The sequence below is a fragment of the Podarcis cretensis genome (assembly GCF_951804945.1).
Source record: "Podarcis cretensis genome assembly, chromosome: 1".
NCBI classification, from domain to species: domain Eukaryota; kingdom Metazoa; phylum Chordata; class Lepidosauria; order Squamata; family Lacertidae; genus Podarcis; species Podarcis cretensis.
The window spans coordinates 55,740,017-55,767,563 of record NC_137170.1 but is presented as its reverse complement, the minus strand read 5'-3'; the positions used below and the strand labels follow the sequence as shown (position 1 = coordinate 55,767,563).

The 27,547-nt window shown below is 41.0% G+C and overlaps 2 protein-coding genes across 3 annotated transcripts in view; both read right to left on the bottom strand.

The window, feature by feature from the left end:
* The window catches only part of LRRC4C (leucine rich repeat containing 4C), a 621,269-nt gene that overhangs the window by 495,520 nt on the left and 98,202 nt on the right, over positions 1–27,547 (bottom strand). The window lies entirely within an intron of this gene.
* LOC307199214 (uncharacterized protein) overlaps positions 2,724–27,547 on the bottom strand; it is a gene marked incomplete at both ends in the record, with an annotated part of 159,042 nt that continues 134,218 nt past the window's right edge. The window contains one exon of the mRNA XM_079946971.1: positions 2,724–2,762. Within this exon, the coding sequence (XP_079803097.1) occupies positions 2,724–2,762 (39 nt within the window). The remainder of the gene's footprint in view (positions 2,763–27,547) is intronic.

Sequence of the window (27,547 nt, the reverse complement as noted above, 5' to 3'; positions counted from 1 at the left end):
AGGCCATATCTTCCAACTGTGACTGCTCAGTTTCTTCTTCCCCTGCCAACGGCAGAGTAGACACAATTTCTTCTTCCCCTGCTGACGGCAGAGTAGGTACAGATGATCTACGTGTCTGTAAGGCTGAGGTTAAAGTTGTTTGTCTAGTTCTTGCTCCCCTTTTTCTTGTGCCGCTCATTCCAATTTTATCTAGGAGTCAAGGTCAAGCTAAGTTGTTCCCATGAGAATGCCACAGCCCGAGAGTAAACAGTCAAATAGGAGGAAAGGAAAGAGAAAGTAAAATAGTGTCACTGCTGTAAATCCAAAATCCTCTAGAGGGAGCTTAGAATGTCTTGAGGGAAGAAGTCAAATCAAATAAAATCAATAAAGTCAAATTTAATGTCCAAAGACCTTCAGTAACTAGTATTTAGCAGAGTTGGTGTTAACAGCATAACATTGTTTCTGACAAGTGCCAACTGGTATTTCAAAGTAGCAAGTCTAAAAATGCTCTAAATGTTGCAAGTCCAAATACACAATAGCCAAGTCTGCAAACTGACAGTTCTGCTGTTCAGGCAGCCCAAGCACCTAGGCTTCTCAGTCAGAATTTGTAGTTCCCAAGGAGGAAGATTGACACAGTCCAAATAAAAGATAAATCCAATAAATAAATTAAGTCCTTACTTTGCCTAAAAACAGCTTCAATGAGTGCTCAATTCAGATAGTTTAAAAAGCCTCTTCAATGGCTCCACTCCTCCAGCTCTTTTTGCTTTGAAATTTGAGTAGCAGCGGAAGACGGACTTCCTCTTAACATCTCTCCGCTTTCAGCCAAATTTCCATTAATTTAGACTCCAATTGTGAAAAGTCCCCTCCTTACTCACGGGTTGTTGCTTTTCTGTTCCGAATATTTTGAGGAAAAAAGGTCAGCGCTCACCGACAGCAGCTGCGCGGCTTCACTCTGCAGAGTAGCGATCGACTCACAGCGCCGCAACCCCCTCCACGATCCGAGGCTCCTTACGGGGTCTCTTCAACGTTTCAAGGGTCGCTTCTGGCACCCGCCGAGTCCCACGTCCCCAGGCTCTTGCTGCCTGGGGTTTTCCTGCACGGGTCTCCGCTTTGCCGTAGCGGACGACCCAATTCTGTAGAGCTTCCTCCTCACAGCGCGAGGACTGCCATTGTCGTTCGCGCTGCCTCCGGAAGGCTATCGCTGTCTAGGAATGGCTACAGCTAGCAAAGCAGACAGACATGGTAAAAGGCCTAGCCACAAATGACACTTGGGCTTCAAAGTGACAGAACTTAATCTAGTAATACCCTCAAGCTATACACTTGTGTCTTCTTCTTTTTTATAATTTTTTAAATTAATTTTCCATTTTATAATATTTATAACAGATTTTTGTTAACCACTTAACTTCTTTTGTTCATATGAGCCTGTTGACTTCCCTCCCTCCCACCTCATGGTTTTCAAAATTCATTTGTATATCATAGCATTTATACATTTTCCATTCTACATTTCACTCATTCAGAATATCACAATTTTAAAATAAAAATAAAACGGTAGTGACAATTATCATTACAAGTCTTCTTACAACCCTGCTAGTGTTGTTAATTGCTTACAATAGTCCTTCAAGTATTATATAAATTTACTCCAGTCTTTTTGGAAAGCTTGATCACATTGGTTTCGGATTTTTCTGGTCAGCTTCGCCAATTCCGCAAAGTCCATCATCTTCATCTGCCAGTCTTCTTTCGTTGGTATTTCTTCTTGTTTCCATTTTTGGGCTAAATAGACTTGCATTTTCAGAGGGAGTGTAACCTCATCCAAATTGGGTAACATGTCAGTCTCTTAGAACCACCCACCCCAAGAGCCTCCATCTGCCTAGGATTCAGAGGGTTTATTGACTCTCATCCAGTCCACGACTGCATTCAGACACCAATCTTGAGCTTTCACAGCCTCTCTTGATTCAGATATGATGGAGAAATAGAGTTGTTACAACACCAGCATACTAGAGGAATGCAAGAGTAATTAAAGAGATTCCCATGTTCCCAATAAAGATCAGTGGAATGTATTTCCAAGTCTATGTACATAGTCTTGGGCTGTAAGGATGGGGAATCTTGCTGTGGCATTTAATAGCTATGATATGAGATTAAATAGTAAGCACTCTCCCCTCCTTACAAGTCTCATATTTCATTTATTAAATTAATTTAATCCTTCCACAATCTTTTCTCTGTCATACTTGTTAAAATATGCTCTAATCAAAATCTTGCTAAGAAGAGTTAGATTGATCAGATATGTTGTATTTTTCATTAACTCTGCTACAACCTCATTTCTTTGTGAATGCTTATTTGCAGAGCTTTTTCAGTACATACAAAAGACAACAAAAAGCATGTGAATTAGGAAATGATGTTTCAGGAAAGCCATTGCAAATCAATGAAGAGAAACATATTTAGTTATATGTCTTGATGTTCCACACAACAACATTCTATATAATGTATTACCAATATACAGTGCCCATCATAATCAGCTGTCTCCATTCATTCTTGCAATACATCCATTTTTCCCATCTTTGAAATAAATGCCAGGTAAAATTGGCAAGTAACAAACAACCTTCTTTGCTTATTCAAATATATTATCTTTATCTTGATCTGAGTTCTGTTTTTCCTTGATTTCAGGGCTTGGAAAAAAATATCTTTAAAAACTGGACCAGTCGTTCCAATTCCAATCCCTTCAGAATTAACTAACCATGTTTAGTTAGTCAGTTAATACAGAAAAATAGGTTTCTATGGTAACAAAACTAACACAGTGAAAATATCAGTTTTCAGGATGGGCAGTGATCTCATCAGAAGCTCTTGGTGAGATTTGTATCTAGCAATGGTCAGCCAAGCCAGGTGGAAAGACAAGAAGAGTACAAGGAGGGATTTTAGTTCACCAACTTAGACTCTGCTCCACTGAGCACTCACACATGGCTTGCTCATTCCAGCACTTTTATAGGTTGATAGTGTTCACTTTTATCAGTAAGCATGATATATTTTCCCTTAAGATTTTGCAATTTCACCTGTGGAATTTCATCCTCAGAAAGAGGAACTATTGTGACCTTAGCTAGCAGTCTTATGACCACCTGATGATATTGTTGCATTCAAATGTAATTCTAGGTAGGGTATTTATTTTCTACACAATTGGCAAAGGCTAATAGATTAAAATAAAAAGGCAAGGGTGGCTAAGGAAGTAGGAAGGGAAAATTTGGTATTCTGGATATAGAAAGTTACTACAGAGTGAATGTTTTATTGTTGCTGATACATTGGATTTAGGAGAAAGAAAAACTTTTAAGACTTATGGAGGAATTTTCAGTTAAACCAAATATTCAATACGTCTTACGGATGTCCATTGTTGCTGGATTCGTATCTGTCTGTCTTGGGAGACAATGGAGCAGTGCACCTTTGGTGAAATTACCCATAGTGGACAGAGCTATCTAACAAATATCTATCCAGCAATTTGGGATGAGCATATACAAATCTTAGCCAGTGAACGATTATGTATCACATCTGTGTTTGATGAAGAAAGTTTCAATTTAAGCAGACATTTAGGGGAAAATGGGGTTAGGAATATACCATTAGTAGGCATAGCTAAAAGCTTTTGAGCAGACAGGAGGTTTTAATCTGCATACTTCCTACTATCCTATGTGATCTTCAAATAAGGAGTAACTTGAGTGGGACTTAAACAAAGACAAGAATGAGGGTATGAGAAGATGCACTTACTGAGAGAAAATGAAACTAAAAAAGTTTCCAAAATATAGCCTGTTTTTAAAAGTACTATACAGTAATGATAATAATAATAATAATAATAATAATAATAATAATAATAACAATAATTTATTATTTGTACCCCGCCCATCTGGCTGGGCTTCCCCAGCCACTCTGGGCGGCTTCCATAAAAACGAAAAATACACTAAAATATGACAGATTAAAAACTTCCCTGAACAGGGCTGCCTTAAGATGTCTTCTGAATGTCAGGTAGTTATTTATCGCTTTGACATCTGATGGGAGGGCGTTCCACAGGGCAGGCACCACGACCGAGAAGGCCCTCTGCCTGGTTCCCTGTAGCTTTGCTTCTCGCAATGAAGGAACCGCCAGAAGGCCCTCGACGCTGGACCTCAGCATCCGGGCAGAACGATGGGGGTGGAGACGCTCCTTCAGGTATACTGGGCCGAGGCCGTTTAGGGCTTTAAAGGTCAACACCAGCACTTTGAATTGTGCTCGGAAACGTACTGGGAGCCAATGTAGGTCTTTCAAGACCGGTGTTATGTGGTCTCGGCGGCCGCCCCCAGTCACCAGTCTAGCTGCCGCATTCTGGATTAGTTGTAGTTTCCGAGTCACCTTCAAAGGTAGCCCCACGTAGAGCGCATTGCAGTAGTCCAAGCGGGAGATAACTAGAGCATGCACCACTCTGGCGAGACAGTCCACGGGCAGGTAGGGTCTCAGCCTGCGTACCAGGTGGAGTTGGTAGACAGCTGCCCTGGATACAGAATTGACCTGCACCTCCATGGACAGCTGTGAGTCCAAAATGACTCCCAGGCTGCGCACCTGGTCCTTCAGGGGCACAGTTACCCTGTTCAGGACCAGGGAGTCCTCTACACCAGCCCACCCCCTGTCCCCCAAAAACAGTACTTCTGTCTTGTCAGGATTCAATCTCAATCCATTAGCCGCCATCCATCCTCCAACCGCCTTCAGGCACTCACACAGGACCTTCACCGCCTTCACTGGTTCTGATTTGAAAGAGAGGTAGAGCTGGGTATCATCTGCATATTGATGGACACCCAGTCCAAACCCCCTGGTGATCTCTCCCAGCGGCTTCATATAGATGTTAAAAAGCATGGGGGAGAGGACAGAACCCTGAGGCACCCCACAAGTGAGGGCCCAGGGGTCTGAACACTCATCCCCCACCACCACTTTCTGAACACGGCCCAGGAGGAAGGAGCGAAACCACTGTATAACAGTGCCCCCAGCTCCCAGCCCCTCTAGACGGTCCAGAAGGATGTTATGGTCGATTGTATCAAAGGCCGCTGAGAGATCCAGCAGAACTAGGAAACAACTCTCACCTTTGTCCCTAGCTCGCCGGAGATCATCAACCAGCGCGACCAAGGCAGTTTCAGTCCCATGATGAGGCCTGAATCCCGATTGGAAGGGATCCAAATGGTCCGCATCCTCCAGGCGTGCCTGGAGTTGTTCAGCAACCACGCGCTCAATCACCTTGCCCAAGAAAGGAAGATTTGAGACTGGGCGATAGTTGGCCATACTGGCTGGGTCTAAAGATGGTTTTTTAAGAAGCGGTTTAATGACCGCCTCTTTCAGCGGATCTGGGAATGTTCCCTCACAGAGGGAAGCATTCACCACCCCGCAGAGCCCATCGCCCAGCCCTTCCCGGCTTGCTTTTATAAGCCAGGATGGGCAAGGATCCAGGAGACAGGTGGTTGGTTTCATGCGTCCAAGCAGCCTGTCCACATCCTCGGGGGTAACGGATTGAAATTGATTCCATGCAACTTGACCAGACAGAGCTCTAGCACTCTCCTGCCCCGGCACTGCTCCCACGGTGGTGTCTAGCTCCTTCCGAATATGAGTGATTTTATCTGCAAAAAACTTTGCAAAATCGTTGCTGGAGATCATGGGGTCTTTACAAGGCCCCGGTGGTAAAGGTGGTTCCGTTAAATTACGAACCACCTGAAAGAGTCTCCTGCTACTATTTTCTGCAGATGCAATACAGGCGGTGAAGAAAGTCTTCTTCGCCGTCACTATCGCCACTTGGTAAAAGTTGTTTGATAACAACTTGATAAAAGTTGTTTGATAAGGAGGGCAGGATTACAGAAATGCCAAAGAAAACTGTATTAAAAAGGCAATGCAATAGACTCAACCCTGTGAAAATATAAAGTAAATAAGTCAAACAGGGGGTGAAAAATGTTAGTTTTGCAAATAAGACAATGGGGATCTCTGCAACATGAGGGGGGAAAGTTGGAAGTAAGACAGTTTAGGTCAAAGGCCTTCATTATTACTTGGGATGCGTGTGGACACCAACATTCATCTTGTATCTGTGCATTTTAAAAAAAACCTAATAATCTGTTTCTGAGTCACACTGCACTCCCTTTGCATTAGTCTGTAATTTGAGTTCTGAGTCACTTGGTATAAAATAAACTTATTGTTCCCCATTCACAATCATTCTTCAGAAAACTCAGGTTAACAAATAGAAGTAGCTGCATTCAAGTGACAGAAAATACATGAAATATTGTGCAATGGCCACAAAAGTCACCTTGCATCTGCAGCATTTGGAAGCATCCCAATCTGTTTCAGATCTGCTCTGTGTTGCTCCAATTTAATTCATTATTTTGGTTCACATCTTACCTGTTAAATAACTCTGTTTTGTCCCCATTCATGATAGAATGGCTATATCTCCGCACTTCCTTTTCATATATGTGGATTAAATTTGCAGACAAAGAAACTCTGAAAAATCAATTAAGCAGAAAAGTCTGGGAGGGGGAGTTGGCCAGAACTGGATGCAAATTTTAAGCATGGTCACTCCTTCTGAAGGGCCAAAACCCGCCACATTTCAGAAAGATAGTTGGAGTGGTTCTCCCATTGGATCAGTATTTATTCTCTTTGGTAGGAATAAATAAACTAAAATAAGGAGAAACCAGAATTGAAATATTCACTCATTCTTATTCATTTGACCTTTTGCAAAATTGAAGCCCACAAAACAACTCCGAAGCTTAGAAAGTCCCTGATCCATCCTGTGATGCCTTATTAATAGCACAAGGCCCCTCTAGAACATAATATTACAACCCAAATCACCCCAGTTCAGGATACACACAAGAGTCAATGCAGACCCCTAGTAAATGTAACCGGTAGCAATTACTGAAAGAACCAGCATCTCAACTGAAAATGATATATCAACACTTGAACTAATATCCAAAGCTTCATCCAATATATACCTCAGAAGTGAATGACAGTTGTTCCTCAAGGAGATTTAATCTCACTCAGTTCAAAATTTTATACTGGTGTAAGTAATAACTGACATATATTCTGCTCCCTTAGGACCTGTACATCTTCTGACAAGCTTTAGTACTTTCATAAATGACACTTCCATTCAAATAAATGGAAGGAGTTTGTACCGGCAGCATAAGGGGACAATCAAGCATCTTTAAGAGACAGAATAACAAAAATAGCCTGTTTTAGGACAACTCACAATTAGTAAAGAAACTTACAATGGGAATGAAATAAAACATGATCACATTTGACCTCTGTTCCCAGCAGTGTCTATTTCTGACTTCCAACAAGATGCAACAATTAACAGTTCAGATATATGGTGTCCATTGAAGGTTATGTTAGTTGAATCTTATAAGTACTGTATTTGGCATCACAAAGGTTTTCAATGTATTTAGTGGAGATGAAATAGCATTTCTGTTTCAGGAAATGTCATTATAACAAACTTTCAAAAGCAAAGCCTTTCTTCACTTGCTAATGAAAAAGAGGATATCCATTGCTATATTATTCCACATCTGTTGAATAAGAGGAACAAGGATCTCTTTTTGAAACTGTTAGCAACAAGAGTGGGGAAATGATGTTTCATGGTATAGATAAATGTCTCAACTCTTAATGCAATTTCCATGTTCTCAATATGAAATAATTTTCTTGAAGTTAAATGCAATGTCTGTTACAATATCCTCTTGATGTTGGACATTTGTATGTATATTAAAAACATCTTTCTAGATTCCTCTCAATGATCCAATTGGGATTCTATCCAGCATCAACTACTATTAACAGACTATGTGAAGAGTATGGATCCTCACCATGGACCAATTATTATCCAGAATCATTAACGGTAAGTTCTGAAAATGATACAAGTTTCTAGTACAAATACTAAGGTGTTTTTGTTTGTGGTATGTAATTTTATGACTGTTCTTTGACCAGGAAATTTAAAGGGCTGTCATAATAAAAGTTAAACAATTGTGGATAGGTATATTCTTAATTGCCTGTGTGTGAATCTGAACTTATGATATGGTTTATCTCTGTAGATCATGGCATGAGTATAAGATAGACATAACTTAAATATGACATGAGATTCTCCATCTTGAATCTTGCCTGGACCTGGCGCAAACCTCATACTGGCCTCATCTCAGGAAATACTTCACATCATGTAAAGTTGAACATATGCAAATAAAGTTGCTGTTCAAATTCTTGAATGGAAGCCTTCAAGCTAATGGTGGTACAGGAGGCAGACAAAGAGATGGCCAGGTTCAGTTAATGCCTCATTATCACAGCTAGTGTGCCAGTGTGGTGTAGTGGTTAAGAGCGGTAGTCTCGTAATCTGGGTAACCGGGTTCGCGTCTCCGCTCCTCCACATGCAGCTGCTGGGTGACCTTGGGCCAGTCACACTTCTCTGAAGTCTCTCAGCCCCACTCACCTCACAGAGTGTTTGTTGTGGGGGAGGAAGGGAAAGGAGAATGTTAGCCGCTTTGAGACTCCTGAAGGGGAGTGAAAGGCGGGATATCAAATCCAAACTCTTCTTCTTCTTCTTCTTCTATTTCACCCTTTCGTTAAGCGAAACACACACAGAGTGAGAAGCAAAAAGGATGACCAATTTTCATTCATTTACTCACTAGGATGGGCAAGGTGAGAAAGGGGCAGGATCTGTTCATTTCAAAGCCCCTCCCTTCCCCAGCACTCCCCAGAACTCAGCACACTTCTGCTACACTTCAAGTGCAGGTATCCCCCCTCCAATTCTAGTGTGTGTTTATGGCAAAATTGTCATGCCCACATTTCTGTAGGCTTTTTGAAATAGGGAATCTTTCACATGTGAGAGGAATAAACAGCTTTCACTAAAAACATGGAAACAATGTTGATGAATCTATTCCTCAACAGCAAGGGTCTCATCGGTTTATACAGCTAGCACCCCAAATGCAAGGCCTACGCAAATCCCACTGAAATCAAAGGGATTTGTTTCCATATAATAAATATAAGAGTGCAGTGCATATGCTTGGGTATTTCCAAGTGAAAGGCACCAACTCTTTGAAAATGTTAAAAAGACTAATCCATCTGGGGGCAAATTATAATCCATTTGCTTAATTTTCTCTTTTGCTTAGAAAAACATCTTTTAAAAGGCACAGATTTAATAGCAACACATCCTTTCATTCTCCAAATGCAGGGAAGGGACGTTAAAATTCCAATTACCAATTGTGCCATTTTATTGCATTTCCACCTAAAAATAATTAGAGGTTCTATGGTCACTTGGTTGTTAGTTCTCAAATGGCTTAATTATCTTAATTGCCTCAGAAGCAACAGTAAAAGTTGTGCTTTTGTTTCTTTAAAGGAAAGGGAGGGGAAATAATAAAGTTACTATTTAAAAAAAACCCAGGGTTTTCACTAGGTTTCATTTCAATTAAGTGCTGAAGCAAATCAAACGGGAACAGTGAAACCATGCCACTGTGGTATGTCACACAGCCCTTCAGCTAAAGGAGGTGAGTAACTGCTTTACAGAAAATGTGCAGCGGGGAGGAATTTCAGTTAATCAAGCACTAATGCTATATACAGGCTCTTGAGGTTGGCTGTGGTACACTATTGGAACACAGAGGACTCTTCTGTTGGCAAGAGCCAGTGTTCTCATTGCACTCCATGGTTCTGCAACATGCAAATGTATCAGAGAGAGGCCACTCTCCACTCCTAGAGGGGACAGTGGGGGTTGGATTCCAGCTGCACTTCCTTGCATAAGAACTCCCTGTTCACTAGACAGGGAACAACCATAGCATCACATTCAGAGGAAGTCTGCACTTTGCCAATTTGGCATGGACGCTGAAGGGGAGGAAACTAAAGAAGAGAGGGATGGGAAACACAAGTATCTAGCATTAGAAAAAAATTAAAGGAGAAACAGAATATGCCCCAACTGAGAGGAACCTCAACAGCTTCCTTATCCACCACTAGCAAAGGCTTTGACCTGGATGATGTGAGTGGATGCAGATTTGAAAAGTGAAGAGTAGAGCTGCTAGATGTTAAGGTTTGTGCATGGCTGTGTCAGGATAGGCTCCCAAAAGAGAGGTATTGCAGGGGAATGGCCATTTAACTACATAGATGTTAGATAGATATAGCTACACACATCCCAATTCCCTGAGTGCAGATTGTGCATAGATGGAGCTTAAGCACTCCAACAGATAGGTCAAAATCCATTGATCCCACATTAGATTTCTAGGAAGCAGGTAACTTTCTAAGATGCAACTAGAGTCCAAAAACTTCAGTTCTCGGTCTCTGCTTCAAACTACCTCAAACTGCAGTTTCCTTCCTCAGACTCCTTTTCTTTTAGACACAGAACTGGATTACAACCTACCTTTGTTGAGAGGGGTTCATCTGCCCACTTCTCTGATTATTCTTACTATTCAGAACAATTCAATAAAAATTTGGCACCAAGAAGCAAGTCACTATTTAGTTCCCATGGCAACATATCACTTGAAGTTTGGCTAGCAATGGAATATGCCAGGCTAGATCTCACCAGCTGGTATTATTAACATTATTATTGATAATAATAATAACAACAGTGATACATATCTCTTGTGCCAGTCCAGTAGGGTAGGCCCCTAGCAATGAGTAAGCCGTCTTATTGGTGGTGGTAGGCAAAATATGGGTGTCGGAGGCTTGAGTCAGGATGGTGTTGTTCATTTTGGAAATTTTCCCTCCTCAGGGCTGATTTTATTATTTATTTTACAAATTTATAAACCACCTCACAGTCTTGAGCCATCATAAAGGTAAAGGTACCCCTGCCCGTACGGGCCAGTCTTGACAGACTCTGGGGTTGTGCGCCCATCTCACTCAAGAGGCCAGGGGCCAGCGCTGTCCGGAGACACTTCCGGGTCACGTGGCCAGCGTGACATCGCTGCTCTGGCGAGCCAGAGCCGCACACGGAAACGCCGTTTACCTTCCCGCTGGTAAGCGGTCCCTATTTATCTACTTGCACCCGGAGGTGCTTTCGAACTGCTAGGTTGGCAGGCGCTGGGACCGAGCAGCGGGAGCGCACCCCGCCGCAGGGATTCGAACCGCCGACCTTTCGATCGGCAAGTCCTAGACGCTGAGGCTTTAACCCACAGCGCCACCTGCGTCCCAATTGAGCCATCATAGTGGTGTGCAATGAAAGAAATTAAACACATTTTATATAAAATACAAATAAACCATTTTTACAGATGTCCAGTTAATATTTGATAAATGACTAGATCACGGCTCAGGGAAAGTCTTCTTAAATATGTCTGCTCATAGCTATGATTAAATTACTCTTTAAATGCTGCAGGTTCTCTAAGAAGATAGATAATATTGTTGCCATCATTTAGCCATACTTATTGCCTTGTGCCTTCATTTCAGATGTTGGGAAAAGTAAACCTGGGACCATCAAATGAAAGGATACCAGCAGAGATATTGTGATGGGGAAGGTACCACAAAACTAAACAGCATAGTCAAAATCTACCTGAATGCTCAGCTATCTATAAAATATCGCATCTGATTATTGTCAAGGCCAATGTCATATGAAGTCACTTGCTAAAATTAACTGGATAACGGGGTGGGGGGTGGGACTAGCATGTGGGCAACTAAGAGGGCCTGTTGATTAAAGCAGGCCTAGCAATGCAAGACTTCCCACAACAATACACAATACTCTGGGGCTATAGACCTGAAAGCAAACCAAACACAGTGCAAATTGCCTAACATCTCATATGTCTATGAACCTGTGCAGTGCTTGTGAACATCAATACAGCAGTTGCAAGATTGCTGAAAAAACGTCTTACATAACAATTCCTATTTTGTTTTCTTTCCTTAAAAAACACACACAAATTAATATAGCAGCTAAATTAAACCTGACATTGCTTAAAACGTGAACCAATCTCTTTACAATTGGGCAATCACTCAGCACCCTGGTTTTATTAAGTCTCAAGACAGAACAATCTTAAAATATATTAACTTAGTTTAAGGAAGTCTGTTATTATGACTGAAATGTCACTGCTCACAATTCAGCAGGTTTCTTTAAATGTTATATGACTTACCTATATTACCCTAGTCAATAGTGATGGATATTTTCCTTTGATGCTTTTTTCATTAGGAAATCCCAATTTTCTACAACATGCTGCCATGTGCCTTCACCTCCTTCCTTTCAGATCAGAAAATACTATCAAAGATCAAGCTCCTCTGCTTCAGAATTTTCTTACAGCAAGGTCTCACATACTACCACAACAGCTTAAGGGATACATGCTACAGCACGAACCAGTGCCGGATTTATGTATAAGCTAAACAAGCTATAGCTTAGGGCCCCACTCTCTTGGGGGCCCCAAAAAAATTTAAAGGAAAAAAACCTGGATGTACATTTCCAGAATTTAAGATAAAAAACAAATAAAATGAAACCTACATAAAGCAACAGTGTTTTGTGTTGTGTAGGCTCCTATTTGTTATGTGTAAATGGCTTTAGATACCTATTAGGTCCATAAATTACCATTTAGCATATATTCAACACAAAAAACAGTGACAATTTGTTGTTGACAAAGGACAGCTAGACATATAAAGAGCTGCATTACCTTCAGTAGCTTAGGGCCTCATCAAACCTAAATCCGCCCTTGGCACGACAATTGTGAAGGAACTTTCATCCCTGGAAAAAATATGAGTGAAACCTAATGCAAATTTAAACTGTTGTAGGCTGAGCTTCAATCACCAGTGTCTCCTGGAAGCATTGAGACAGACTCCTCCACCATCTGAAACCCCAAAAGAGTTACTGATGGTGTAGACCAAGGATAGGAAACCATTTTCAGCCTAAAGGATGCATTTCTTGATGGGGAACCTCTCTGGAACAATATGCAAGTGGTGGGTGGTGCCAGAGACAGGTGGGTGGAGCAACGGATGATTGTACAGTAGGCTATATTCTAGACACACAAAAGCCAAAGGTTTCTGTACACACACACACCTCCATCCTCCATCCAACCAATAAGTATTATCAGAGTCCAATGAAACATTCCAGCCTGATAAAAGCACTCAAAGAGGGTGCAGCACAAGGCCAATGATGAGTGTGGCCTGGGGAGAGGTCTGAGGGTACATAGAGAGGCCAGAGGGGCGGCATGTGGCTCCTAGGCCTGATGGTCTCTACCCCTAGTGTCAACAATACTGAACTAAATGAACCAATGGCCTGACTTCATATAAAGCTATTTCCTAATTCTACTGCATGTTCCCCAACCATATCCCCACGAATCAAAACAAATAAATTGCCATTGAGTAATTCCTCCCCTCAGACATATGCTTATGATGCTCCTACCCACGCCGACACCCTCCACACCTTATGCTTGTAAACTTTCTTTTGCTGAGGAGAATGGAGATAGTGGGCAGATCTCCTTCTATGTTTCAGATCACATATGATGGTGCCCAGTTCATGCAATTCAGCTGTATGGATTTATTTGTTTGAAATAATTTCATTAGGTTGTCATTACTTTTGTTTATCTTCCAATGTAAACCTTATTAACGAGCTTTGTCTTAAAGAGGGAAAGAGCAAGTACGCAGACAGTCCTTAGTTCACATCTTGCCTCAGCTGTATACACGGCAGGTATATGCTTTAGATATTTACTTCCATTTACTTCCATTTACTTCCATTTACAGATATTTACTTCCATTTGCTATGTGGCTAATAACCTTAGAGTCATCCTATAAAGCAGAAGGGTGAGATGTTCAACACAAAATAAGTATTTCTTCACAAAGTGCATAGTTATGCAGTATTATATTTGCTTCTATGGGATGTGGTGGTACTTCCACAATATGTGGTGATTGCCACCAATTTAGATGGAGGGATATCAATAGCTACTAGTCAGGATGGCTTATACCAAGAGAGGAAACATCTACACACTAGGGCCAAATGTGAAAGGTGGATGGGGTGACCGACTGTAGGGTCGCAATATTCCAAAGAGCAAAAACCTGGACACACCATCACTCACCTCTGTCGCTCACCACTTCCCTTAGGGTTGCTGGCACCTGGGAAGGTGGCAAAGGGGCTGCGTGAGCAGCCCTGCACTGAGAAAGAGAGAGGAGGAGGGAGGGAGGGAGGGAGGGAGGGAGGGAGGGAGGGAGGGAGGGAGGAAGGAAGGAAGGAAGGGGAGGGGGGAGAGAGAGTGCAACACTGGAGGGCACTGGGGAGCGAGGCGGCTGTGAAAGAAATAATGATTTCAGCAATAAATCACCCCTGTTACAATGTGCCCGGGTTTCCATCGACATTTTGCCAAGTTTCAAAAATTCCTTCCAGATGCCATTTTCAGGAGTGGAATCCCGTATATGTCTAGGAAAACCAGGATGTATGGCCCTAGACCCGCTGTCAAGAAACAGATGTATATCACAATGATATTTTGCCCATGTGGTTTGAAATCAAACCACATGGCAAAGCCACAGGGCTGTGCAAACATGGCATCAGCTGATTGTCAGGGGCTTGCAAAGTGTCATGCAAACTCCAAGCATCAGGTGCATGGGTCAGAGGTTCCCCACCCTGCTTTATACATGACTTCCAAGATGAGAGGGCAGACAATACCTGTCTCTGGACAGCAATGCAGAGAGAGTATTATTGTCTTTATTCGAGTTTACTACAGACATCTGATTGGCCATTGTGGGGAATGAAATGCTGGACTAGATAAGCCTTTGCCTGGATCCAGCTGGACTTTCATTATTTATTTAAAATATTTATATATCGCCCTGTCCAGGGTGGCATTGGTGCAATATAAGTGGAAACTAAAAAACTCTGCATGCTATTTTAATTTACACAGTGCTAGGTATTATAATTACTTTACATGAATGAGTGAATGAATGAATGAATGGAGGTGTGATCTAGAGAAAGCACCACTAAATCCTCTTAACTTTGACAAGAGATAACAAAGCACATGCCAAAGCAAAGGGGCTTACATTGGCAGAATGATGCTCTAAATAAATATATACAGACCTAAGCAAGTCAACATTTTTGCATATTAAACAGGCACCTGCAAAGCACCCGAAAGGTATTTTAAGGTCCCTTTGCCAGAAGTTTAACATTACAAAGAAGTTTGCATAGCATACTTTAGTTACTTCACATAGACTTTGAATGGGTACACTACACTGGGCTTCAGCCAGGGAAATAAAAAATAATTAGTCACATAGGGAGGCAATGAAAATTTTAAATGGCTTTGTAGAATAAGAAAGCTACCCCAAATAGTATAAAAAGCTTCTGCTGCAGTACAATTTTTTATTAATTTATGTTATTCATTTAGAATTACTGTATCATCCTATTTGAAATATACCTAACATTGGTACCAGCCCCTTAAGGGTTTTGGGATCCAAATTTTGGAACCTGAAGTGTTTTAGAAAATGTTAGGGAATACTTAACTTTGGCTGACTCACCGCTCAGTGATAGCAAATTTGTCCAGCTTCCCAAAGGACAGAAGTATTGAAGAATACAGAGGCAATAACTGAGGTTGGGGCGACAGAATTAGAAAAATACTGAGCTGTTAGAATCTCCCTCTTTACATTTGTTTTTGCCAGTAGGGATGGGGCAGAAATCCAGTCTGCTATCATTTTAATGAGAACTTAACCACTCCATACAACCTGAAAGAATATATGGACCAAAGCATAGAAGTGGTTTGAAAGCCAACCTTCCATAACCAGAAACCATGCATAATGTGTATATTCAAGAAAAGTACACACATAAATATTATTATTATTATTATTATTATTATTATTATTATTATTATTAATAGGCAACAGTGCATTAGTGAATATGTGCAAAAATGTGGGCTGTGGTAGTGGTGGCAGTGGGTGTGGGTGTGTGTGGGTGTGTGTAAGAGAGAGAGAGAGAGAGATTTCCAGCAGAATTACGCCAATGCTTTGGGGGGGGGGGAGGGATTTATACTATTGTTCCGCAGCATTCCCATAGAATCTCAAAGCTTTTGAAAGGAAATATTTGTTTATTTTATTTATTTCATAAAATTAAATATTCCGTCAAGTACTGAGTTCCTCAGAATTCTTGTCTGGATACAGATTTAATGGTGAATCTACCAAATTCACACTTCTTGAAACAATATGTGAACTGGAAGACAGACATTCTTTAAAATGTACACTTTTCTGAATTTTGCAATGCAGTTCGCAGCGAAGTAATGCCTATAAAAGGCATAGATTAGACTAATATTTGTATAAAATGCATGTATTAGTGAAAATAACATACACAAATGCATTATATTTGGGGAGAATGGGTTGCAAAAATGTGTTTATTCAGAAAACTGAATGGTATATATTAGGAGGAATCCATACTAAAACAACAATGAATTTTCACGTTGACTTTTTTAAAAAAAGAAATCAGAAATTGATGTGTAGAAGTGGAGAATGAACAAGACTGTAAATATGAGAAACTTGGGAAACCAAAGTTCACAAATTTGTCCTACTAACCAACAACCTTCCCATTGCTACTGGTTTAACTGTGCGAGTTACCTTGAAAATAACTCCAGCCACAAATAAATATGATTATCAAAAAATTGAAATAATTCAAAATCTCACATTTTGAGCAAACTCCACTGCAATAGTTAGGCATGCTTAAACCATAAATATAACTCTGTTTTGGATTGAGGCTTCTTTCTTTAGAACTACATTCAAAATAACCCTATTTCAAATAAGTGGTGTGTTACTGTGTACCCCACATATTGGATGAGTGTAACTGTCCAGGGCAAGGCATAGATATGGTGATATGGAGAAAGAGAAAGTAGGGATGGCTGTGTGTTGTGAAGGTTAACCATAACTGTAGCTGACGTTTTTGAGTTACGATCCAAAATAACTTTGGGCATGTTTAAAACAGCTGATTTCAACAGGCTTCAGATGCCAAGCACATGTGTTGGACTGTGCTACTGTGTGCTTCAGAACTGAAGCAGAGGAGCAAGTAGACTTTGAAGAATGTATAAAATAGAGAAATGGGATGCAGGAACAGCTCACCAGCTGGTAGGGTACTTCCACAGATTGGGAGACAGCCTTGCTCAGTTTCACAGCTTTGTTTTTAAAAAAGCTGTAAAGATACAATAGGGGAAAATGTCAATCTCTAAGTAGTAAAAAAAGGAAGCAAAAAAGGAACATAGTAATGGTGGTTGTGCCACTCATCATTTGTGGTGTCAAAGACTACTTACTGGACATACTGTTCATTACGTTTGCACAAGCTTGTTCTATACAGCACTAACAATTGCTTTTGATGGTTTCCCAGCTCAGGAAAGATAAAGTACTGTGAGTGCTGAGAAAGACAATAAACAGAAGCACTTCTACCTTCTGAAAAGATAACTTGATGTCCCCCAACAGTGTGCAGAAAGTGCGCATTAATTGTGCTATAATATGATCCTCTAGAAAGGCTCTGATGGGGAAAAAATATTTGGCTATCTTTCCTATGAACAGAGCATACTGCAGATGGCTCTTTGTCCCCTGCTAACCAGATTAACTTTCCCCAAACATTTCCCTTTAACCTTCAAAAGCTTCCTCTACTTATTACCCACATTGTCAGAGCACTCCACAGAGTATAACTCGTTTTTAAATAGTCACAGTCATTTGATAAAATAAGCCCACTGTGGCTGGAGCTTACACCAAAGAAGCTTGAAAGTGCTCAGGAACAGAGAGCTGGACCACAATGAGAAGCCTAGATGATTCTGACCTTTTCATGAAAGGCAATAAATCAAGGGTTTAGACAAATTGAGGCGTATTGAGATTAGGCTAATCCATTGGCCTTTGAACTCCTGGACTTCTGCATGCATTCATTTTCCTGTTCAGAGCAAAGGCATACTCCAAATGTTGAGATACTGGGTCATTGTGGAGTGGGGATCATTAGTCAGCCTATTGAAACAGCTCACTTTGTTTACTTCCAACAGCTTTCCCCAACTAAGCATGTGAGCCATAGAAAACGACACAGATGGGACTTTAAAAATATATTGTTTTATATGACACAGAGGACATCAGCTGTGGAGTCGTCTTCCAGCAGTGCTGTTATCAGAACTAACACATTTGTCCAAAGCCTGAAATGAATTTCAGATCAGCACAAGCACAATATTTTACTGGAAAGTTTAAAACAAAAACAAAAACCTCAAAGGTGTATGGAACTTTGGTAATTAAGCAGTGTATAAATAACTTAGAGAAAGAAAGTAGCAAATGTTCTGTATAGAACTCAATTAGCAATCACTTTTGTGTCAATAACCCCAGATTATTCAACAGCCTTCTTTGCATCATTGACATGATGCATGACTAAGGTTGCTGCAAACCTTAGTATGAGTAGGCCTGTTGAAGTAAGTGCAGGAGTGATGTAGCCATCTGTATGATGTGATCCTAATCTAATGGGTTCAACATGCTAAAGATTTCTGGTTTAATGATTATAGTACCCTGGGTCTTTGAGCAGTCAGTCACCAAGCATAAAAGTGAGCCTAGTGTTAGTTAATTCCAACGAACAGAGATCTGGGGGTGTCAGCCAGTTTAGAGCCTTGTCACTTCCCATTCTTAAACTTCTTTCCTCTGAAACAAAGAAATAGGTAGTCTTAGACAATCACTGACTTGCCATCCTGCCAGAAGTGCCTTGGGCAAGTTACAAACATGTCACAAGCCTGTCTCATAGCCATTAATGGCTGGCAGGTGGAGCAAACCTGCTTTCCCAACATTGGTGTTGCTGCAAATTACCTGAAACAAGGCCAAGGAGCCTGAGGCTGGCTCCACAGGTGCAACTATCTGCATGGACCCGACCTCATCACCTCCCAGCCCTGCCTTTTCCAGGTAATATGCAATAATGCTGGCATCAGGAAGGCAGTTCTACTACCCCACACCAGCTCTTAAGGTATCCTAGGTCTTCAATATAGTAGTATGAGTTTGGGCTGTCACAATTGTCACTGGCTTCCCCTGCATACCAGTCCTCAGAATGAAAGCATTGTAGGAATTTACACCACTCTTTCTGGTATTCTAGAGGAGACATATTCACTGGACAGAAAGAAACTGACATGTCAAGAGGTCTAACTGCTATATATTGGGTAAAAAAATAGTTGGTATCCCCCTGTCTTGAAAGACAATGGAGTGAGCCTCCAGGAGTGAAGTCAAACTACTGTGTTATCAGCACCAAAGTGACCTCCCAGGGCGCAAACCAGGGTAGTGTGTATGGGGGTCATGGGCTGCCCACAAGACAAGACACACACACACACACACACACACACACACACACACACACACATGGCCTTGCTGATGTGGTCCAAGGAAAGCAGAGTAATACGTTTGTCACCAGCTTGGCTTCAGGGGTTGCAGGAAAGAGGTGTACAAGATGCCATCCAACCCTCTTATGGACTCTACTCTGGATTTGTGTAGGGTTTACTCCTTAGCCTTTTAGTCTCCCGCAAGGCAGCAGGGGTTAAAGACCAAAGTTTTCATTCTCTTAGATGGACTACCTTCCCAGGTAGATGAGCCCCATCTTCCCCTCCCTTCCCTCTACATTATGTGCACATGCTCCACTACTGGAATTGTCTGCTCAATCCACCAGAGCCTGTCTTTGAATGCAGGGGAAGTCCCTAACTCACCAAAGATTTGAGACCCTCACTTGGTTTAGCTGTTTCCTAGGGTATGAGCCCAGAAGGAGCATTATATGTACCCCCACCAGAGGTACTACCCCTCCCCTAACACCCCATACACTCCAGAAAAAAAATAAAATGAGCAATATTAAAAAGAAAAGATATTTTTAGCTATATAAAGCAGCAAGCACGCTCAAATTGACTTGCATATACTTAAAAGAAGATTGATGAAGCAAATATACATTTTTATATTAAAAATAGACTTCCTTTGTTACATTTTTGAATGAAATGTATTAGTAATCCCTTGCAATAAAAAGATAAATGTGTATGACATGCTGAGTAATGTTTCAATTGTGATAGCTACATTTGTTAACAAACTTAATAATATTAAAGCCAGTACAGATAGTTATCTATATGCAATCAAGGCTTGTGAATGTTTTACCAATCTAGTAATGTGTGTGTGTTTGTGAGTGTACACACACAGTACATAGATTAAGAAAAAGGGAAGATGCAAATGTGACAAATTGCATACAAATTGACAGGGAATGGTCATAGCTCAGTGGTGGAGCAACTGTTATGTATGCAGATGCAGAAGGTCGCAGGTAGGGCTGGGAGACAATGCTGAAGTTGATGGAACATTGGTGCGACACAGTATAAGGCAGCTCCCTATGTTCTATTGTAATTGCTTATGGAAGAAATGCAATAACTACCTACTCCCTGGGTCACTACCCTGCTAAAAAATTGTTCACTGACACAGATTATAATTTAATTTAATTTATGATCTAAATGCCATTTTTACTTAATTATTATTCCCCTCCACACACACACTTTCAGCAAATTTGAAATTGTGCCTTGTCATGGCCCTAGCCTCAAATAACAGCCAATGCTCAGAGACAGAGGTGGATCAGCCTGTGAAGTCCAGGTCTGTCTGAGAAATTGGACCAGGTTCTCCATTCCAAAAGGATGGTCATAAACCTGTGGGCTTCAGATGTGGGCCACCACCGAAGACTTCCCCTGAGCTCCAAGCAACAGGCAAAAAGCCACAGAAGAGAATTGGCTTGCCCTTTTAAAAGGTCACACTCTTCAGGCATGGGCTTGAACTAAGAACTGGTAATGTAGCTGGAGGAATTTAAGACCTCAGCCATCCTTCAGCTGTTGTCAAAAGGAGCTGTGCACATGGAGCTGTCAGAGGTGCTGAGACTCTGCCTCAAAGGTTCTTGCTTAGGACAGGTCAGACCACTGCGAAACTGCAAGGGGAAGGAGACTGTCAACAATTATTAAGAAATATTCTTCCCCTGCTCACCACTTACTATCTAATAGACTGAAAATCTGATAGAATTTCCAGACTATATATTTTCATATAGTAGTTGCACTTATTACACAGGATTTTCTCCATTTGAAGTTAGCTCTCTGCCCCATCATAAGACTATAAAGCTAGCCAGTAAAGGAAACTCACATGCCATGTGATCAGACTGTTATCACACAAAGAGAGCACCAGAATCTTCAAATTACCATGAATTATCTCTGACTTTCAAGTATTTTCAGGCTTTAGGTTTCTCTGATAACTTGCTAAGTAGAGGAACCTATTACCTCAGATAACACAAACATGGTAAATTAAGAGGTTGCAATTTTTACTTGCTGGAGCAGGACTGGGGTCTACAGGATAGAACAGAAAGTACAAGAATGCAGCCTTTACACAAGTATTGGAAAGCTGTGGCCCTTCAGATGTCAGTTGACTCCCATCAGCCCTAGCCACCATGGCCAATGGTCAGGAATTGTTGGGAATGTAATCTAACAATATATGGACGGTTAAAAGTTCCCCATCCCAGTTTTATGAAAGTAACCCCCCAAACAAGTTTTAATAGTGGTGTAATTTCACTGTTTCAGAGTTCTACTCTCACCCCAATGATTTATTAGATCCTATGGAAAATCTTTAAATCTTTGTCTCCCACATTAAGTGTCAGGGAACTGCCATCGGAAGGGCAGGCGGTGGAAGGGCTCATGGAGGTTAGGAGAGACTCAGCAGCAGAGGAGGGAACCAGCAGGGGGAGAGAAGGAGCTCCAAGGGAAAGTGAATCGGAGGGATGGCTCAGAGAGACTTCCAGCGAAAAGAGTGGGGAAGTTTCAGGACCTCCTATAGGGACACCCACCCCTCGCCGGAAACTGTCGTGCCGAGAATCCCGAAGACGCGTTTCCGTTAAGGAGCTTCTATGCTGGAAGCATTTCCGCAAACACCCACTGTCGGATTCTGCCAGTGATTGAGGGAGTCATGTTTAAGGGGCTCCGCTATAGACAGAGCTTTGATAACCAGGCCAAACTCTGAGGGACTAAGCTTTACGCACAAGCAGCTCATCATCCCATCACATTAAGGTTTCAACCCTAGGCATAAATTCCTATGATTAAGACCCATTGAAAGATAATGCATATTGCAATCAAACTAGCAATATTGGTAACATTTCCACTAGCACAAATCTTGATACACTAACACTATGCAACTGCAATGGAGGAAATGAGGTGTGTTTATTCTGATGTTATTCTCCTTTGCAGAACTTAAATATAAAGTTAGAGAGATTGTGTCTTGCTTAGAACTTCCACCCGTATTTTTTGATGAACTGGTTCAGAGCATTCATAGGAAAAAGGAGTGGTGAAAAAAAAAATCCCTAAAATTAGAATGGGGCAGAAGTAATTTATGAGGATTTCAGCTTCACAGACAAGGTAACAGAAAGCTACCCCCCCCCATTTTTCACATTAAAAGCAAATTATTGTGGACAATGAGACTCTGCAGTTTTCTGAAATCCTTCTGGCTGTGTTCCTCTTCCTGTGCCAATCAGATTCCCATGGTAACAATGGTATATAGTGTTATTTCCATGGTGATCTGGCACAGAATGAGGAACACAGCCAGAAGGAATTTAGAAGGCTGTGTAAAAAGAGTCTTGCCCACCATGAAGTGGGACTCCCCATCTCTACAGCCTTCTGAGATACTTCTGAGGCTGTGTTCCTTTTTCTTTGGCAATCACTAAGGAAGCAATACTATAGAGGACCTTTTCCATGGGAATCTGACTGGCACAGGAAGAGAAACATGACTGAAGGAACTCAGAAGGCTGTGGAGACACAGCATCCTGCCAGCTGCAAACAGTGGTTGCGAGATTTCAAAAAAGTGTTAATGAAATAAAAACCCTACCCTTACTACTTCATCTGTAATGTAAGATACGACATCTGTCCCCCACATCCTAGAAATCTGATTCTTCCCTATGAGAACAGTCAAAATTCCCTCCCTACTTTTGTGGGTGGATAGTCCTACAAAAAGGGTAATTTGACATCCATACTCAGACATCTACTTTCAGCAAAAATGATGCAAACATTGACACCGGACGCATATGATAAGCAACCCTATTTAACCAGCAACAGTAGATTGTGGTTTGGATCAGTGCTGTATTTATGTATAAGCTAAACAAGCTATTGCTTAGGGCCCCACTCTCTTTGGGCCCCTCCAAAAAAGTAAAGTAAAAAAAACCTGGATGTACATTTCCAAAATATAAGATAAGTTCAACAATCACTTTGATAAAATACATGTTTTGTTATGTGCAAATGGCTTTAGATACATATTAGGTCCATAAATCACTATATAGCATATATTCAACACAAAAAACAGTGACAATTTGTTGTTGTCAAAGGACAGCTGGACATATAAAGGGCCCCATTACCTTCAGTAGCCAAGGGCCTCATCAAACCTAAATCCAGCCCTGGTTTGGGTGCTGCTCTCCCTAGGACAAATATGCTGACCTGGACAGATGTGAGTTGTTGTGCAAGATATGCAGAGAGCATCAGGTCAGTGAAGGCTGCCCTGCATGTATGACCTCGAGGAAATATATCTATATCCCCTGCAAAGAGTGACTTGAAGTCCCGAGATGTGAATCCTGCAGAAACATCCGCAGACACATAATTGGAAATGTCAAAATTGCCAAGATAACAAATTATTTCTTGAAGAAACCAAATAAAATGCATGCAGTTAATAAGACTAATAGAAAATTATCTATTTGGGGTTTTCATAGAAGAAGCAGCTGAAAACACAAGAGACTTGCAAGTAGTTGTCTACACACTTGCCAGTGGGCTGCTTTCTTTCCATACCTTCAGACACACTGAGCCTAGGCGGAGTATTAAAGGCCCTAACAAGCACATTCAGTGCATTGGAGAAAAATGTATTCCAAGCACTGAACACTAGCATCAAGGAAGCCAAAGTGCTTTTAAAAAATGCCATGGGAATCCCTAGCAGCTTTCAACATGGAGATGTCAGGAATTTTTCTATTTCAGCTACATTCACTTCACTTTTCTAGTCCAAAGCTGAGACTAGAATTGTGGCAGCGTGTGTGTGACAGAGAGGGAGGCTATGTGATTTTGCTTTGTGAGCATAGTACTGCATTGGTGATATTATGGTAATTCATGAAGCCACCCATGATAAGCCACCCATGAAGCCACTCCTGCACCACCCATGATAAGTCACAAAGAATCAAATAACAAACATTACATAGGATGCCAGCATCCTATCCAATATTATTATATTAATTATATTATATTATATTATATTATATTATATTATATTATTATTATAAAGAAATATTGTAATATTTCTTTATAATATTATAAAGAGGTGTATTCCACCTCTTTTCCTTCCATTTTAAACAGTGCAATTCCAAAAAAAAAAAAAAAAGTAATCTGCATCTTTTCCCAACCATTCTCCACCAATGAATGAGAAAACAACTTTCATTTGAAAAAGATCAAAAGGGACAGAACATTTTGGAGAAATGCGCATAAGTGGAGTGCAGGTTTTTTTGTGGTGCCTTTGCTTACTTTAAAGGTGGCAAACGTGTCCCTTCTTTAATTCTGAAAATTATATTTCTGGTGGTTTGCACTCTGCAGCCTTCACAGGTACCCATGCTACCTAAAACATCCATGATATTGTCAGATGGGCTTTCCTGTAAATGAAGAAGGCAGGGATTCTGCCTAACATCTACATGACTGTTGGCCATTGTTATTTACCATATGTAATATATTTAAAAATTATTAAAACCAAAATTGCCACACATGTCAATCTCAGACAATTAATAGACATCCTCCTCAGCTTCCCATACCTTAAATGAAACCCTGGAAAAGACATTAAGTGGTAGTTCTTTCTGTTGGCGGTTTTCAGATCACACTCACCCACCACCCATGGCTACATCACAATGATAAAGAGAGCACAATCCCACATCCACTGAATTTTAAAATAAATTCTAAAGCACCCTGCAAAAGAGGTGGAAAAAATGGAAGAACACTTTGAGAAGTCAGGTTTTGACACAGCTCTAATTTTAAAAGCTAGTACATCTCCTGTTGTTTTCCTAGGTACACACTGTCTCTGCTTACAACATTGTGTTTTACATTTCCTGTGCTATGATAAAATATGTGCCTCAAACAACTTATCCAACTACAAGTGCAGCCAAGCACTTGAAACTCACACTATTATTTTCAACTGTAACCTAGCACAAATCTGCACCGAAGGTATGTAACTTTGTGTTTGAGAGCTAACAAGGGCTTGCTCTGGAAAGCAGTCTGTGTTAAAAAAACTGGATGGAAGCCATTAACAAATACTTTTCTATCGGAGATATACTGGCAACTATTGAACCCTTTTGAGTCATTAAGGTTAGAACAAGATGCAGACACAGTTGAAAACTAATCCACAAATTAGCCCCATAGACCATGATACAAAACAAAAATGACCTTATGCTGTAGCATTCTATCTCAGTCAAAACTTTTTTCTTGTTCTTTTGAGGGTCACATTTCTGGAATCTGGAATCTAAAGGTAAAGGTAAAGGTACCCCTGCCCGTATGGGTCAGTCTTGCCAGACTCTGGGGTTGGTGCGCCCATCTCACTCAAGAGGCCGGGGGCCAGCGCTGTCCGGAGACACTTCCGGGTCACGTGGCCAGCGTGACATCGCTGCTCTGGCCAGAGCCTGAGCCGCACACGGAAACGCCGTTTACCTTCCCGCTAGTAAGCGGTCCCTATTTATCTACTTGCACCCAGGGGTGCTTTCGAACTGCTAGGTTGGCAGGCGCTGGGACCGAACGACGGAAGCTCACCCCGCCGCAGGGATTCGAACCGCCGACCTTTCGATCGGCAAGCCCTAGGCGCTGAGGCTTTTACCCACAGCGCCACCTGCGTTCCAATCTGGAATCTACACCTTGTATATAGAAAGTCTGGATATTTAAACTATGGGTTCTGCTCAAAACCATACTTGAATTACTTGAGTTAGTAAAAGATTTAGCCTGGGCAAGAGTTCAAGAATCTGGAACTTTGATGACTCTGGGTGTGGCAGCTTCCATTGCTAATGAAATAAACTGCTATTTAATGTGAACAGAATCTTGTCTTTTTAGCATTTGGAATGGTTGAGACAAATGTAGCAAACAAAGAACTGATTCCTTTATTGAAGGATCCTACTTTCTTGTGACTTCATTCCATTCTGCTCTAAAAGTATAAGAAACTGCTAAAATAAGCTTCTGCAGCAAGTGTGGTTCTGGTATTTGTATATGTTGGCTATCTGGGATCCAGCTCTACAGGAACATTATACCCCTAAATCTGGTACTGAGGCTTGGGATGGAGCTAAAATAAAGCAGAACCCAGGCCACCTCTTCTAACAAAAGAATCAACCTGAAGTCAAGTTCAATTATATTTTCAAAGTTTGTGTATCAAAGGTTGCATAGACATGTTCATTTCTGAGCAGCACACTATATCTGAAATGTACTATAGTTCATAGTTGACCAGTTGTATTAAGCCTCTGACTGCCCGGTTGTATATCAACCCTTTTCATTAGCCCTTTCTTGCATATAAATACTGGAAGTGACCTTGATCAACAGAGTTAAAGCATGTTCTGGTAACTGTCATGGGTCTTCATAGCTTTTCAGAACTCACTTTCATAGAAAGCTACCTATTTATTTTGTAGAACTTAGTAAGCCTTCCCTACATATAAACCCACATTCCATCAGTGGCTTACTTGCCTGATTGCTTTCCCAATCCCATTATATTAACATGCGGCACCACTCTTTAATATCACATTTTAAAAATATAGTTGCTAATGAATTGCATTTACTTTCTATGCTACGGGACATGGAAGTCTCAAGGGTCAGACACTTTCTATTATTCCTAGTATACTAACAAGCTATTTCACTAAACTAGAAACGTGCTGATCACTGCTGTTGAGTTTTAAAACATCTTTGGCAAAGACCGCATTCAAATAATTTATAAGTACTCTCAGCAGCACCTTCATTCCTTTCCCTCCTATTACTTTTTAGTACGAGCTGAAAATTCTCAAAACTAGTGTTGTTGCAGCACAGACTAGGGATAATGGTGGCCACAACAAATATTGTTTATTGTGTTGGTGTTGCCATTTTCCACCTATAAAGCCCTTCAGGAATGCTGTATTATGTTAATGGCAACTGTATTTTTCCTACCTTTTGTAATTGTACATATTTTACACACATTGCCTGAGAGACAATTTTGCCTGGGGACAAACAAGGGAAGGCAGTGGTGAGCTAATCACAGAGGAGGATCTCCAAACTCAAAACATTCTCTCTCTCATGAAAACAATGAATAAGTATATAAATTTTGGAAATAAAACTCATCTACTCAGTTTTGCTCTCTTACTGAGCCTGAACATCCAAAACCAACCTTTCTATCCTAAATGCAGTGGGAGAGATTGAGGTGGGACTGGGTGAGAAGTAGAAATGGAGTGGATGTATCTGCAGGGAATCCAGAGAAGGCATTGGGGAGTCATGCCATCTCCTGCTCTCTTTCTAGCCATTAGTTTCTATGGCAACTAGTCGCCTACTTGGCCCACTAGAGATTCATAGCAGTTTTTGCTAGCTCCACTTACTTTACAAAGAAAGTGGAACGTGGTTGACCATTTTAGCCCCTCTCCACTTCTGCATACATACAATAATTGAGCACATTGTTCCAATTGTTTGCATTTTATTGGAACCAATGG